The sequence below is a fragment of the Acipenser ruthenus genome, chromosome 7, assembly GCF_902713425.1.
Source record: "Acipenser ruthenus chromosome 7, fAciRut3.2 maternal haplotype, whole genome shotgun sequence".
NCBI classification, from domain to species: domain Eukaryota; kingdom Metazoa; phylum Chordata; class Actinopteri; order Acipenseriformes; family Acipenseridae; genus Acipenser; species Acipenser ruthenus.
Window position 1 is genome coordinate 60,674,589 of NC_081195.1, and position 17,404 is coordinate 60,691,992.

The 17,404-nt window shown below is 36.9% G+C and overlaps 2 protein-coding genes across 4 annotated transcripts in view; one reads left to right on the forward strand and one right to left on the reverse strand.

Moving 5' to 3' along the window:
* LOC117415491 (glucoside xylosyltransferase 1-like) overlaps positions 1–17,404 on the reverse strand; it is a 231,337-nt gene that overhangs the window by 114,823 nt on the left and 99,110 nt on the right. Inside the window, exon 10 of one of the 2 annotated variants that reach the window (XM_059027494.1) lies at positions 15,449–16,431. The exons of the other annotated variant lie outside the window; for it this stretch is intronic. The gene's annotated coding sequence lies outside the window, so the exon portion shown is untranslated. Of the gene's footprint in view, positions 1–15,448; positions 16,432–17,404 lie in introns of those variants that run through there. 2 annotated transcript variants of the gene reach the window in all.
* Positions 1–17,404, forward strand: part of LOC117415490 (PDZ domain-containing RING finger protein 4-like) — a 127,486-nt gene that overhangs the window by 94,504 nt on the left and 15,578 nt on the right. For both annotated transcript variants that reach the window (XM_034025935.3, XM_034025936.3), the window contains 2 exons: positions 13,605–13,858; positions 15,321–15,423. In XM_034025935.3, coding sequence (XP_033881826.1) covers positions 13,605–13,858; positions 15,321–15,423 — 357 coding nt within the window. The remainder of the gene's footprint in view (positions 1–13,604; positions 13,859–15,320; positions 15,424–17,404) is intronic.

The following is a 17,404-nucleotide window of genomic DNA, read 5'->3' on the forward strand; positions in this document are numbered from 1 at the left end:
GTTTCTGATGATTTCCTCCACTAGCCTATACAACAGTATATTTGCCTCAGTGTGACGGTGTAGGTTATGGGTCCGTGTACATTCCGGCCCATCGTTTTTGCATTCTAGTACTGAGGCGCGCTCTACTCGTATCGAATGTGTCTCGGTGTTATGACGTTTTCTGCATCAATACATCTATATCTATAGATGCACCCCCCCAAGTGAAAAGAAATGTGTGTGAAGGCTTATTATTAGTAGTATTATTATAATGCACTGCACCTGAGTGATACAAGGATGATTATTATATTATATTAACTTAACGTAGACCCGCGGCTGTATTGTAATACAGTACTTTGTAACAACTGCTAAATTAATTAATAAATAATAATGCTGGTAAACAGACAGAACACTTCCACGACAATAAGCACAGGCGCGGAATTATTGCATCGTCACAACGGGACACAGAGAGCTGACCTTGTCTGACCCTTTTTTTTTAAGGTCTTGAAGGAGTTAAATAATTGTTGTGCTGCAGTGGGGGGTTCTTTTGTAGCAGAATATGGTGAAGGGTGGGGGTGAATTCTGTTTACAGTTTCGCAGTTCCTTCTTTTGTAAGAGCTGCAAACCGCAGGGAGAGAGGAAATGTTTGCATCGTACAGAGCTTGCCATAGGATCATTAAAGGGGGCTAGCACGCTTACTTGAATAGGTCTGTACCTCTTCCGACACGTTAGTATATCTATCATTGTTTAAGTGTCTACCTGTTAAAGAAGCATTAACATTTTTGTGAAGTGCTGTCTCTGTCTGAATAAAGACTATTATTATTATTATTTATAAGCAGACGTCCTTATCCAGGGTGACTTACAAGATATCACATTATTTTTACATACAATGACATTATTTTTTACTGGCGCAATCTAGGTAAAGTACCTTGCTCAAAGGTACAGCAGCAGTGTCTCCCACCTGGGATTGAACCCACAACCCTCTGGTCAAGAGTCCAGAGCCCTAACTACTACTCCACACTGCTGCCCTACACTACCTCACTCCACACACTCTTTATTACCGATTCTTGGAGATTCATTTCACAGTACTATTTATTTTTGTATTACAGATTGTTCAATTTCGAATATTTTGTTGTAAAAACCAATATGAAAAATGGGAAACAAGCCTAAATCAGTTTTTGTACTTTAAACTCAGAAATTGGAAAATGAAAAACCGGTCGATTTTAGTTTTTATGAAAAACCTAAATAGAAAAAACAAGCTGTTTTCTGGTTTTCTGATTTCTGATTTAGAATGCAAAAACGATTGGCCGGAATGTACATGGACCGTTATGACTCTTTCTTGAAATATAAATGCATATAGCAGTTAATGAATACGATTTTCATTTTTCTGGTTTTCACTGATGTCCCTGATTGTTGGGCCCTTGCCTGGGCTGTCCTGATGAACTGTTAGATAAAACACACACACACACAAGAACAGATGCTTCAGTCTTGGAAAAGGCTGAATTATGAAATATGGGTTGAATTTGAAGCAGATACCCACCTGCTTACAAATTATGTATGTAACATTAGAACTAGAGCAAATGGCTCCAATACCACATAAGAGAGCCAATTCCTTGCCAAAAGCACTGGCACCTTATGACTTAATCTAATCACTTTCTGAAACGGCAGAAATGAAGCCTGTGATAGACAATTCTTCTGGCCAGACCATTTTGCCCTGAGCAGTGATGTGCCACTTGTGCGTGACAGTGCTGCTCGAAGGGAAATTGACATACATAAGCACCTTAATGGCCACAAACTACCTGTTAATAATTGTGGTGCCAGTGCCTGCCTGGCAGCATAACTCTCCAATTAAGCATCTGCTGGAGCCGGAGATGGAGCTCTTAATTGGCGAGAAAGCAGATTCAAAGCAGGTTGCACTTTGTGCAGTGCAAGGCTGTTTTATCAGATAAACCATTCCTTCATGGCACAATTTCTGAACCCATCATCCATTACCCACCTGCCAGGTGGAAAGAACTAAATACGCATAAATTTGTAATTCTGTCCAATTTCTGATTTTTTTTTTTTTTTTTTTTTTAATTTCCCCCAAGTAACCTTTCGTTGAACTGGACCCAGTGATGAATCAGGTCCTAATTGTCATCCCCTTTTCCCTTATTAAGATATATTGTCTGGTACACATTCAAGAGGGGATGTTTGCAGTTATCTTTTACGTAGACCTGATTGTTTAATTGCAGATTAACGATGAATGAAGTATAATGATTCCATGAGGACACTTCAGACAATGGTATCCAGCACCAGGAGGGTACATCCATTATTCAATCTGCCCATAAATTTGACTGGGAATGAAATAGTGAATAGCTGTGATTGGTGCACCAGTCTCAGAAGGCACTCGCAGATGGAAATAAATGAACAGGCACACATAAAGAATGCTTCATTATGGTCTTTAGTGTGAAGATCTGTATGTAGATTATGGTGAAGTTGTTTACAGGCAATATTGACACATGCCTGTTATTGAGTTGCTATGGTTATTGGTTGTGAACACAAAAAGGGTGTTCCAATTGTTTTACTGGAATGTTGAATTGATTAATCTGAAGATAAATGTGCTATGTGCTGTCTGATTTTGCTCGATCAAAGTAAATTGAAATCCCTTTCAGAAACAGTAAAGATCTTACACGCTTCACGACCTTAGGAAGTAGAGGAACCTGAAACTGACAAATGATGAAAAAGAATATATATATAATCAGTTTCTAAAATGAACATGTGAGATGCTTTTAGCCATTTTCTGAGGAGGGTGTGGATGTCTCACAAGGTTGTGTGACTTGCTAAGATAACACAGGCACTGAGTGGGTTAGTGGCATGTAATCTTGATTCTAAACATTAACTAACATTGATGGACCACACTGCCATGTAATGACTATTGGTGCTATTACAAAATACCCTATTGTGATATTTTCTAAGCATAATTAGATCTTATTATACTTAAGAGGTTTGTGTTCCAAAGCCTATACAGTCAGAACACATAGGTGACTGAAGATTTGTGGGTTAATTTCAATTGGATATCCCAATCAGTAGCCAGTTGATTAACAGACTCATAAAGTGTGCCAGACACCACATTACATCTTTGTGGTATATGCCTATTAAGGCAAAATAGATTTTCTTTTAGCAGTGCTTGAAATGTGCAAATTAGTTTTGTATTTAATAGAAATATTATACGCAGAAACATGGTCACTTTATAATTATGAGAGTTTCAGCTAATCTTGTTGGGTTGCAATTAGAAGAGTCGTTAGTGCTTTTAGTTCAGCTTCCAGCATTAGTCCAACTAGCTCTCCTTGTACCAGCAAACTATTTCCTCTTCCACAAGCTTCCTGCTATACATTTTTTTTCTTATCGCAGTTTTTCTAATACAGCTCAGTGTTTCGTGCCCCTGAAGCTCTTGTCTTTCGCCTCTTAAACCTTGAAGTGTGTGTGTTCTACTTTATTTCTGCAGATGTAATAGATTTGTATAATGTATTCCAACCCTTGAGAAGTCAAGCCATAACATTGATGATTAAATGCATAAATTGCAGCTTCAACTAATTAGGGTAACGTGTGATTTTGCACATATAGAAACTCCTTATGCAAACCATTCTTCAGTGTGGAGTAGTGGTTAGGGCTCTGGACTCTTGACCGGAGAGTCGTGGGTTCAGTCCCAGGTGGGGGACACTGCTGCTGTACCCTTGAGCAAGGTATTTTACCTAGATTACTCCAGTAAAAACCCAACTGTATAAATGGGTAATTGTATGTAAAAATAATGTGTAAAAAAATAATGTAATTGTATGTAAAAATAATGTGTAAAAAAATAATGTAATTGTATGTAAAAAAATAATGTAATTGTATGTAAAAAAATAATGTAATTGTATGTAAAAATAATGTGATATCTTGTAACAATTGTAAGTCGCCTGGATAAGGGCGTCTGCTAAGAAATAAATAATAATGTGAGTATATGGACACACTGTCTTGGAGCATATCCTCTGTAGTATATTGAACTCTACAGCTGCTGTACCCCAGAAAATGCAGTGCAAAAAGGTTATCCACTCCACCCACCAAACAAAAGCTATAAGGTTTAATCAAATTTAGACATACACTTGTTTTCATCCGATACTGGGATAGTAAAAAAAATGTGCCAAGCTCAGTTTTATTCTGTTCTAAATGTTTTACTTCACCAGCTTTTTTTTTGTATTTCCATGTCAGCCATTCTTCATTTATTTAAGGTATTGTGCCCTTTCACAGCTAGGGCCTGTAGCCACCTTTTAATAATCCTGGCAGATCTCTCCAAATCATAGAGAAATTGACCAGAGCTGTTCGCTGCCACTACCATCAACCCCTTGTACAGCCAGAATCTTTTAATCTTGACAGATAGCCGAAAATCTGTTTTGTCTCAGCTAAAGAGCCTACAATAATATTTTAAAAACTGTTTGTCGATCCCCCAAGTAAATATGACTACTGTTCCATTTACGATATCTCTAATAGTAGATGGATTTGAGGATTAGATGCCTACTGTGCTTTAAAATACAATGTTTTATTTCCCTGACGGTCAGCAAAAGGCTCATCTACTTGCTTAACAAAGACAGTGGTTTCTGAACAGTGCAGATATCAATAGGAGTTTCACATACACAGGACCCCTCCAAAGTTTGTCATTCAGCTCCCAATTATTACTTACAAGCAGGATAAATAGGAACCAGAGGGGGTGCCTCTGACAGTTCTCTCACTCTCTGTACTTATTATATTTGATTAACAAATCTTAGAATGCTATACAGCTTTCTATTGTCCCAGGTAATAAGTCATAACTGGCACATGCCAATTTGACTGGCAGAGAGTCAGCATGCAGTGACATACCGTGAACAATATGCTACATTTAGCTTTTTCCCATAGAAACTGCAGGAGTCATTTTAAGGACAAAAAAAGAAAAAAAAGAAAGAAAACAGGCAAAATCAGGATTTGAGTCATCATTTTCATTAATATAGGAGAAAGGTGTTCAAAATGAGAATTACTGCCTCATTTATGATAGATTTTCAAAAATACATTGCTGTACATTTATCCAGCTGTTTCAATATGTTTCACAACTGACTAGCAGTCACCACCCACTAGTTATTTTTCTAACCCTGTAGAATTACTTGTGTGGACTCTATTAAGCTTTAAAATCATTAAGAACAAAGACAGTCAGCATTGTGGGATGTTACATAGGTAAGGGAATTGCAAAGCTTACCATTAGCATTGCATTGAATAATACTTGTCATTAGTTTACAGTATTGATATATTGTACAGAAAGTACTGATCTTAGCAACGTATCTTTTCAGAACTGCCATTGAAGTAACAGAATAAAAAGCAAACAGTTCTCTTTTTTCTTTATTCAAGATAAGCACTTTAGATTTGAGTGGTTCATTAAAATGGTGCAATCAGTTTGAAACATTGAGATTACCTTATTCTCCCAGTGAATAGCATGATCACAAAAAAAAAAAAAAAACTTGCCATATTCTCCTGTCAGGGACAGACTTGTCATTAAATTAGCGTAACGTAAGAACTGGCCATGCAATGCAAAAGAGCTGTCTTGGGTTGGAGTCAGTGTCATTTGCTTCTTTTCCATTAAATTAGACTGCATAATCCTGACATAAATTTTACTTTAGCTTGTCACCAGCTGAACAGAACAGTAAGAATTCCCCTCCAGCACTGGGATCTCATTTTATTTCTTTATATTTGTGATGAATTTGTGAAAGATGCCAGATTGACAGCGAAAGTATAGAACAAGAAGCTGTTACAGACCTCCAGCACCTCGCCACATCAGTGTGCTTCAACCAAGGGAAAAGCTTGCAGAGCTTGGTTTGCTTGTGAAAAGATAGTCATTTTTAATCATTTGAAGAATAAAGGGTCAATGAGTAAAAGGGATACAGTACTGCTTTATGACCTGCCTTACTACATTCAATAGAGCTACAGTCTAGAACTACTGAATTGAAGTTCCATACTGGTATACTGTATATGCCAAACCTTTAATTGAAAACACATACAATGCATGTCACACCAAAAATGTTATTGAGCATCTCAATTGAAAATGTAAATAATGTTGTATTTAGTGGTCCTAATCCATTTAACTTTTCAAACATTTCTACATTGGGTTTGGGTTTATCCTGTTTCAAAGCATATGCCAGACTCTATAAAAATGCATGTGACTCTGGGTGTGTTGGAGTTGCATGGCTCCAGATGCTGGGACCTCCACTTCACTGTTTTGCAAAGAGTAGACATGGTGCTGGAGTTTGCAGAGGCCCCAGTCATCTGATATATTAAGATGACCCGAGCAGTAATGTTATTTCAGTCTCAGTGCCATCTGGCCAGTGGATCAGTTAACATAAAGGATAATGAAGACAGAATATAATTTGACAGCTGTTTATATTGTCCATTGAAGTAATCAGTGGCATCTTCTTATAAAGTGCTAGTAATTTGATTGAACACGCTGAACTAAGAGAATACAATTTAACTGAATGAATAAGGGTTACAGTGGCAAAGAAATTAATTGATGAAAACTAAAGGCTAAAGAATAGTCCTGTTCCATTATTGACTTAAGGGTAATAGTAGCTTTTTTCATTACTGATGCTTCGCAACCTGCTTCTCATTTTACAACAAATGCCAGCCCTATTCAATGGGGACAGGGCCTTGGTAGTGTACAGTAACTAAAATATGTTTCATTAGTCTTGGTTTTATGTTTGATGTAAAGCGGTTTTCTGGCACATAAATAGCAATGTAAAGCCTATGCTTGAACTTGCTAATTTGTACTTATTATTATTATTTGTTTATTTAGCAGACGCCTTTATCCAAGGCGACTTACAGAGACTAGGGTGTGTGAACTAGACATCAACTGCAGAGTTACTTACAACTACGTCTCACCCGAAAGACGGAGCACAAGGAGGTTAAGTGACTTGCTCAGGGTCACACAATGAGTCAGTGGCTGAGGTGGGATTTGAACTGGGGACCTCCTGGTTACAAGCCCTTTTCTTTAACCACGACCACACAGCCTGCTATGCCACTTATAATTAAAACACGCCTTAAAGGCAAAACATGCATTTTGATTTCATGTGGTTTTTTTTGAAGTCCAAGTGGTGCTTAATTAATTAACATTGATCAACAGTCTCAACAGTCTGCTGATTTTTTGCCCTGACAAAAGTCATGTTTATTATTAAATGATCCAAAACTATAAGATTTCACCTAACAGAGCGAAAGATTAATATTCACAACGGCTGACCATATAACGCATGCTATGAATAACAGGGAGATAGAAAGCACAATACTTCAAACTGGGAATGTCTGAATACATATTGTTTTGTGAAAGGTACGTTGCAGTTGAGGGCTGGGTTGGTTCATGTTGAAATGTGGAGGATTGTCAAATTTCCCTGGTGGCTTGGCCTTTTTACAGCAGTTCCATGTCATCGGATAAGAGCAAGCAAGCACCAGGACTAGTGCAGATCGTGGCTTTGATTGTCATGAGTGATTTATATACTCATAACTGCCTTCCAAGACAGAATGGGCGTCATATTTTAGCCTGACACATTTTGGGATAGTCCCAGCTTTTACCATTGTGGTAAAATGAACATTGCCATTAGGGATTTACTACCTCTTTTGAAATAAGTGTTTACTATGTGACATTTAGGCCTATTTCACATTGATATTGGCCTGTGGTTTCAAAACAATAAGGTGTTTATGAAAGATGATTGAAACTCACTAGGTACGACATGAACCAATTTAGTTTAATGAATACTAGTGGATATGATATAGTGATAGTCATTTTAACGAAAAACACTTACCTTCACTTATATACTATTAAGTGTTAAGTACAAATATTTAATGAGTTTTTATGATAGAAATGTACTAATGGCATTTATCAAACGGTCAGTTTTAGCTTTGTTGGGTGCATGGACAACACATCAAAAATACATCATTTAAATCAGTAAATATCAATCTTTGAGATGTTTCCCGGAATTGTTAGCTGTCTTTATAGTCATTCCCCACTTGAGAAGGGAGCCTAAGCGAGGGTTTCTGATTCTTTTGGCTTTGAATTTCTGAAACAAAGTGAATTGAAAAACAACATGCGTTATTATGCTTTTCCAGGCCATTTGTGCTTCTGTGTAAACTACAGTATCAAGCTCATGTGGATTTTACACATGAATGACAACACTTCTCGTCTGAAGTTGATATGCTGAAGGGTGATTTCTAATGGAGCAATGCCTTGATCAGTCCTTAGTATCTGGACATATATCCTTTCACTCACCTGAGTTTTGTTTCAACAAGTACTTAATTAATGTAATGGTACTTTAATTAGGTGAAATGAGGGAGTAGGCATATATAAAAACCATATAAATCTGCATGTAAAAACCCTTGCTTAATTATATTATTTTATTTATAAACTGTAAAACATGTCGTTTATTTGATGCCATTAATTTTACTGTTTATTGCCTAAGGATTGTTGTAGTTCAGCGATTCGCTTCTATCGAAGTTCATAAATTACTGTTGCTCTGTAATGAATTCAGAATGCCTGCTGCATGTATTTAGCAGTTCAGACATTGAACAACGTGTTTTTAAAACAAAGCTCGCCAATTGTTTGACTCTACGTGATAAAAATGAACTGCACCATCTAACACATTCTTTTAAACTGTGTACTAGATATATATATATATATATATATATATATATATATATATATATATATATATATATATATATATAATATATTTTTTAACGTATCTATCAGTGTGCAAAAATAGATGCAATTGATGTGTATTTTCAAAATATTTCACCAAAAGAAATAGATGTTTTATTATTTATTGTTTAGCTATCCTCAATTTATCTCCTGGTGCAGTTTCCTTACTAATTTTTCTTGTCATTATAGTACTATAGTACTATATTTAAAAAGTGCCCCTCATTCTTGTGTTTATTGTGTTTTAGCCCAAATGTTTGCCCTTTGGGTAGAACTCATCTTCTGGATTTTTGTAATCTATCATGAAGGGTGAATAACGTGCTCTGTGTTGGCAGGAACACTAATCAGAAATGGAACTATATTGTCTTATTAAAGTATTAAAGATTTTTCTAGAATCTCTTTAAACAAGAACATTACCCATTGCCCATTCATCACTGTTAAGCTGCAAGCATCCACAAACATCATCTATAGTTCATGGTTATAGGGCGCCTTTAGGGTGTCATTAGTGGTTAGTCACCTTGACCATTGGTGTTGATCATAATGTCTGAGATGGACAATGTAACATAACAATATTAGAACAATAGTTTATGGTGAATATTAAGTAAAAGCTAGTCACGTAAACAGTTTGTATTCATATTGTTGATGTGTGGAGAGTTTTAGGAAGAGTGTAGAATGTTTTAGGTTGATTGAACATGTTGTGAATGGGTCCTGTACCCAAAACAAAGTAAGTGGGAAAGCCATCATTGTGGCATTGACCACACCAGTTCCTTTTGTGCATTGTCAATAACTGAATCTCATCTGTGCTGTACTGTAGTTGTATATTGTTTCTAGACACGAATCATGGTTAAGGCTTACAAAAAAACAAACAAAAAAAAACACATTCACCTTTTATTAGTGTTCAGGGGACAAAAACATGTTCTATCTAGCTTCCCAGAATTGATTTAAAATCATTGACATTTCTGGAACCATTAAAAGCTGTTTGGATTGGACGGCTAAAAATGGTTCAGAAGTATTGACCAAGATAAACTCTGCATTTTAATGCCTGGGGTTGCAAAGAAGCCTATGTTTGTTTGTTTTCTTTTTGGTTTTTTTTTTAATGGAAGGCAGCCAGTTCTCTGTTTATAAATTTCCAAGTTGTGGTTTTTCATGTTGCTTACACATGCTTACTTATCCCCCCATATCGACATTAAACCCCTGTGCTGATTTCACAAATGGCAGGAAGTATATAGCTTTTGTATTGGATTATTGTGGACTTGGTCCAAGCAATGTCTATTGCTTGCCTTTTTTTGGACAGGCTCCACTGTTGACATCTGGCACACATTAGCCAGCAAATCTAATGGTGCAGTCATTAAACAGAAGCTTCATCAGGTATGGAAATGATATAACTTGCATATGAAAGGCTGTATTCTTTACTTAATATCCTGTGGTTTACTGTAGATTAATTAGTCCATCTGGTACTCATATTAGAAAAGCAACTCCTTTCCAATTTTTCTTTCTTAAGGCAAAATCTTGAATTTAATAATATGACATATTAACTATCATTTGCACAGTGCTGACACGGGTCAGATAGGACCAGAGAGACCAGTAGTAGAAATTATATCATTTTGTTTCACCCAGTCTGTCAGAAGCTCTTGTCATGCTCATTTGTCTGCTGTAGTCCTTTGTCTTCGAATCCTATGATGCAAGATACAAATGTGTGCTTCCCGTTCCCTTATTTACAGGGCAACACTGAACTAAAACAATCTGTTATGAAAAGGCAAATCAGCTAATTAAACGTTGTGGGGATTTTACATTTAATGCACTTAAAGTGATTACTATATTATAATAATCTCATTATTTTCTATTTTTATGTTGTTATCCGAATATACAGATATTGATTTTGTTAAGGATTTCTGTGGCTCACACTATTTCTTGTGCCTTACCAGATAATGACACACTTTTCAATAACATGCACACATTCACATATAAAGAAAGACGTTGCGTTATACATGATCCAGTGTTGTTCATTGACATCATAGAGGTATAATCCGGGCTCTCTTAGCAGCCTATAGAAATTCTCAGCAAAATCAGCATCTGCCCAGGCTATTACTATATAACCTTAACAAATACTGTATATATCCACCTCATTACAGTTTTACACATAGGGGAATGTTATAAAAAATAAAAAAAATAAAACTTTCTGTATTGCTTTAATGTGGTAAGTATATTTTATAGGGCTCTACATTGTCTTGGTTTCTCACTTTACTGAAATACACTACATGCATAATACTATATTTATTATTACAACGCAAGCCTGTATTAATTAAAGCTTTACTGAAGATGTTGCTACATAAACAGCTTTTAAGAGAAGACAACAAGGGAAAAGTTATTTATTATTATTATTTATTTCTTAGCTGACGCCCTTATCCAGGGCGACTTACAATTGTTACAAGATATCACATTATTTTTACATACAATTACCCATTTATATAGTTGGGGTTTTTTTTGTTTTTTTTTTACTGGAGCAATCTAGGTAAAGTACCTTGCTCAAGGGTACAGCAGCAGTGTCCCAACTGGGGATTGAACCCACGACCCTCCGGTCAAGAGTCCAGTTTATTTGTTCTCGGTCAGGCTTACTGTGCTTTCAGTAGGTCACAGTTGCCAGAGGAAGCCAGTCCAGTAGAAAGCCTACTCTAAGCTTAAACAGACACTATGATCCCAAGCTAAAACATCTGTTTTTTCATTTGTTATGCTTACCCCATGTTGTGGCTATGTGTAATTTAATAAATGGATTTTTAAGATGTTGTCAGTTGACTCCATGCTGCGTCCACTGGTTGGAAACTAAAGAGCTGAGGGTCCTTTTTAACATTGGGAAATGCACCGTTCTCACTAATGGAACACTTTCAATCACATGGCTTTCATATTTTCCTAACCAGCAGATCACCAGGCCCAGCAGACATACAGTATCATTACCTGCTTTGTATTTTATCATTACACACACACAAATAGACCAGATCATGAACTACAGTAGCCTCTTCGGGGACAGCAGACTAAAGATCAATGCAACTGACCAGAATGTCTGCAATCAACATGTATCATCATGATTGTTGGTGCTTCGAACACTTCATTTACACAAACACACACCAGAATGGAGAGGTCTTTTTTGTTTCTATAGTGTAATATGTACAAGTCTGCATTCAATTCAGTTTGTCTCTCTTCTTTCTTTCACATTACAGAGCCTAATGGACTGTCAATTTCATCTGTATTTCTTTGCTGCTACCCCGTTTTGTACCCCGTTAGTGATTGCAAACATATACAACCTACTTAAAAAGAACTGCAAAAAGTATTACTGCATTGTATTCCAATAGTAGCACAATGTAAATTTATACAGTATTATATTAGGATTCTAGCACATCCAGCAATTTAATTCAGAATGTGTGAATTACACTGTAAAATCATGAAGTGTTATGAATCAGTAATTTGTATTTGGAGCAGGGCCAGAGCATATTCTGTATGAGCTATGATTCAAAGCCCATTTCAGTTCGATCACCTCTAGAAGCCCTTTGATTACATTGGCAAATCCAAGCACCTCAGTCGGTTGTACCAGACAGTTCAGGGCTTCACAAATGCTACAGCAAATACTAAAACATTTCAAAAACACAATATTTGCACACCACACTAAAATAATTAAATCATCCTCAACTTTGGTGATCAGTATAAAATCTGTGAAAGCAATAGATTAGCTTATTGAGGTGCCATGACAGGTTACAAGACTCCATTTCTGTTACTGTAGTATTAAGAGGGAATCTGCTGTACATACCTGTGGAATAATGACTGCTCAACTCTGAACCATCTATGAGTTTTATATTGCCTTTTAAACAAATGCCTGACTGTGTATTTAGTTGTGTTTTTAATCATGGTGAGACTTAATATTGTTGAAACAGCTTAAGTATTGGTTTATTTCTGTAGTGTTCCTAAATACAAAATGTAAAAAAAACAACATCAAAAAAAAAGATATTGCAAGTCCTGGTAATAGTTTGGGCTTCTCTAAATGTTTATAAAAAATTGCCAATTGAAACAATGTTGGAGATACTACAGTATTTCACTTTTTACTGCATTTTTTTCTGTCAAGGAATTGGAAATGATTCTGAATGCCTAGAAGAAGTAGGTGCTTCAGATAGCAATAAAGCCATTATAGCATTTACACTGTTATGGATTGCAGTAATAGAGACTCCTCTTTATAGATAGCACCACTGTACTACACAACAGCAAGGAGACATCAAAAGCCACATTAAGCCTTTTTTTTTTTTTTACAGTTGAAAGGAACTTGAATTAATCCTCCAGGATTGCAGCCTGGTTATATCAAAATTCAGAAGCCATCGATTCAGAGGAAAGGGTTAAGATAATTTGTTACAAAACACAGAAGGGGATTATTTTAAGAGGCACATACGTTCTTTATGATTTCTGCTTTTAAATACATGCCAGTTATTACATTAACTGCCTCTGTAGGTCCTAGTTGATTATCTATTGCCTTTCGCTATAAATCAGAACTTTCCAAATGCTAATACCCACACATAAAGAGTGGTTCCCTTTTTACTGCTGGCTGAAGCAGTAAAAGTTAAGATGTCTGTAATGGTACTTCAGTTGGACAGATTCCTGGATTACCTTACATAAATCATTTCAGTTGGAACTGAATGTCCTGTTTTACAATATAAAAATAACTGTGATTTTTAAATAGGCACTCTTGGAACAAGATAGCTTGGATAAAAATAAATATATGCACAAATGCTACAAGTCTCAATTTCCCCTCCTCAATTTGTCTTCAGTTGTCCGCTGTACCTGTTTAAATAAATATATAGGAAATAAAGGAATTAATAATTGATTAAAATATAATTTGAAAGTCAGTACAACAAGCTGTATATTTTCTCTGCAGGTCAATGGGAGGGATCTGTTGAAGGCCACGCACGAGGAAGCAGTAGAAGCCTTTCGCAGTGCCAAGGAACCAATTGTAGTTCAAGTTTTAAGAAGAACTCCCATCACAAAGAATCATGGGACATCTCAGGAAATCCATCTGGTGGATGTTTGCACTCAGACAGACATTACTTTTGAACACATTATGGCTCTCTCCAAGTTAAGGCCATCAACTCCTCCCGTACCTGACATCTGCCCCTTCCTGCTCTCTGACAGGTATGCTGTTTGCTTGTTTATATGTTTAATGCGTGACAGTATACGTAACTCACTGCTACTTCCTTGTCTTCTTTCTCAATGTTGTAGTTTCCAAATCACACCCACACATATTTACTTGTTGAGGTTGAAGTTATTTTGCATAGCAATAGACAGCACATGCACACAGTTGTGTTTGAGGTTTATTTTGGATGCGCCTGTAAAGGTATTGCAGAACAAGGAGATCAGAACAAAAGTTGCTTTAAATGTTTGATTTAACTTGATCAAAATGGGCTTTAAAAACATTCCTTAAAACAGTTCTAAATATTTTGTGAATAGGTCCCATTTGTCTCAAATTGAATATTAAATAATGCTGCTATTGTTGCCATTGGGTTTCTGCATCCTCCCAATTCATAAAATCCAGACAAAATCTACCCATTGAAACCTCAGGACACAGTGAAGTGCTATGTATTTTTTTTAATGTAATTTGGTTCAACACCATAAATGGCAATTAGGAGTGGAATGTAATAATTAAAGGGTTGCATTTTAATGTGGTTTAATGGAGAGTTAAGTACAGTAGGTGATTCATGGTTAGTGTTCTAAAAGCAACAGGAAGCAGCATTTATGAATCCCTCAATCTCTTTAGCACTTTGCTTTCTCCCTGTTAAATACTGTTGAAAATAAGTAGCTTAAATGCCAGAATTATCAATTTGCGTCATCTTAAGTGAACGGGGGGGGGGGAGTTGGGGAGTGGTAATCCATGTGACAATATGTAACAAAACTATTCGCAAAGTTACATCAAAGGTTCATTTGAATTTCTGATTTGATTTCAATACCCAAAGACCAACAACTTAATCGCTCTAAAAATACTTTCAAACTATTATGAGTGGCTGCCCCAAAAGTGTGAAAATGAACATTTCTTGGTAATATGCACATATCTTGCTGGTAATATTGGCAGAACCGGCCAGACTACAGGGGTTGCTGGTGCGCTGTGAGCCGAGGACACCCTGGCCGACCTAACCCTCCCTCTCCCCGGGCGGCGCTCGGCCAATTGAGCGCCGCACCCTGGGAGCTCCCGTCCTCGGTCGGCAAAGGAATAGCCTGGACTCGAACTCATGACGTCCAGACTATAGGGCACATCTTGCACTCCTTGCGGAGCGCCTTTACTGGATGCGCCACTCGGGAGCCCCACTTTCTTTTAAAGTCAGCTGTAAAACGGAAACCAGAAATATAGTCACTTTTGATTGTTCCTAGAATAAACATAAATATTAAACTAAACAAACGATATTGTAAAATATGTAATTAGAAACATATGACCAATTTTTTGTCTGTGTTAAACAACTGCATATTCTTGACAGTTTTCTCATTTCCAGTGTTTGGTTTTATGATAGCTGATTATGCCTTTGCATATAAACACAGATCATATCATACTCCTATTTGAAAAAAGTGGCTTATCTTCTGAATTTGTTTTTCTCTCCTCATGTAGTTGTCACTCACTACATCCAATGGAGCATGAATATTATGAAGGAAACGAGTTTCTCTCGAGCATGCCTGCTGATGCAGACCGGACAGAGGAGTTTGAGTATGAGGTGATATTTTGTATTATTATTATTATTCATGCTTTCCCCCCTTAGTAATAACTTTTGACATTTCCAAGAACCACCCCATAATAGTGACCATTGTTAACCTGAAATGTGACCTTGTTATTACTGATTCCATTGTTCCCCATAAGCTTTAAACCTGCTAGAATAAAAAACATAATAAAAACTCAATACAGCATACAAATTGACTATTAGTCTGTTATCATTACACTAGGTAACATAGCTTAACAGTGAATAGTAGACAAAAATCATCCAAACTAATGACACTTCTGAAAAGCAGTAAGCTTCTGATATAATAGTTGACAGATTGTGAGCCAAAATAGTCGAAAGTTTAAAATGTGTCGTAGTCTATAAAATCTACCAAAATATGTGTCTTCATTACCAAAAATGTACCCCTCCGCTGTGTCCACTGCGGTCCTGGAGTCCTGTTCCATTGCTGGTTTAATACATACGATTATTATGCTTTAGGACCTGGTCAGAGGTTTAATTGGGAACATTTAACAACTAAGGACATGATTGGAACAAAGACCTGGACTTGAAGTGCTGACATTGCCTAACCCTTCTATACTGTACAATGCTTCATATCAAAAGCAGACAAGTGTTTTGGCTACAGGCAGAGTGTGGCTCCTCGTACGATGGCATGTCATTGAGGAACAGGCAGAGTGTGGCTCCTTGTACGATGGAATGTCATTGAGGAACAGGCAGAGTGTGGCTCCTCGTACGATGGCATGTCATTGAGGAACAGGCAGAGTGTGGCTCCTCGTACGATGGCATGTCATTGAGGAACAGGCAGAGTGTGGCTCCTCGTACAATGGCATGTCATTGAGGAACAGGCAGAGTGTGGCTCCTCGTACGATGGAATGTCATTGAGGAACAGGCAGAGTGTGGCTCCTCGTACGATGGAATGTCATTGAGGAACAGGCAGAGTGTGGCTCCTCGTACGATGGAATGTCATTACTAAACGTCTCTCTTCATTGCGTTTCCGTTTTCTGAAAGCTAACAGAAAATGTGTTTAGAATTGTTCATTTTCAAACGACAGGATAACCTACAGAAAAGCAACCTGTGAAAACTTATTAAATCTTAATCAGAAGTAATATTTTAGACTGTTTATATGCGTTTCACCTTCAGAACAACTTTTGCAAGTAAAGTGACACTACAGGGACATTGTGAGTCATAGCCATACTGCCTTTCAACTGGTTCTGCTTTATAACATTATTTTGTACCAATGGCTTATAACAATAGTTACGTTCAAAATTGTTAAACGCTTGTCAGCTCAAACTGGTTTGTAATCCTCAGTAAAGTACATGTGACATTTTACTGTCAGTTTTCCTTAAATAACACTACTATGTGGGGCCTGATTGCAAATTAACTGTTTAATTTGGAAAAATACATCTATATTTAGCAATCCAGTGCTATCGCCGAGCAGATCAACATGTTAACACCTCATACGGTATGATCTCAAACCTTTATAACTGGTTACTGTAAAATCATTTCATTTAATGAGATCAAAAATACTGAGGGGTCTTCTATTACAGTGGACCACATTTTAGCAGTGTCCACTTTATGACTAGTAATAATCCCAGATAATGAAAGGAGACAGCAGTAAATGCACACTCGCGTTAAACTGTAATCTCCACTAATCACACAATCATAGTCATTAATTTACTGACAAAGGCAGACCTCCTGCCTGAAATAAAGAGTTTGCTGTGCAATTTAAATAGCGAGAGGAGCTGCACTCGCATCAGGAGCAGAGAACCAGCTGTAGGAACTCGCAGCCAGACACAAGGATGACAGGAATCCTTTACAAGTCTGCAACTGATAATAGTCATGTGATGTAAAAATGCTATTTCAGCTTTAATTGTTTGTTTATGCCTGTGAATAATCTTGTTAGGAAGGAAAATAAACTACAAACACGGTGCTAAATACTGAGACAGACAGCTTGTTCAGCTAATTCAGGAAGAAGAAAAAT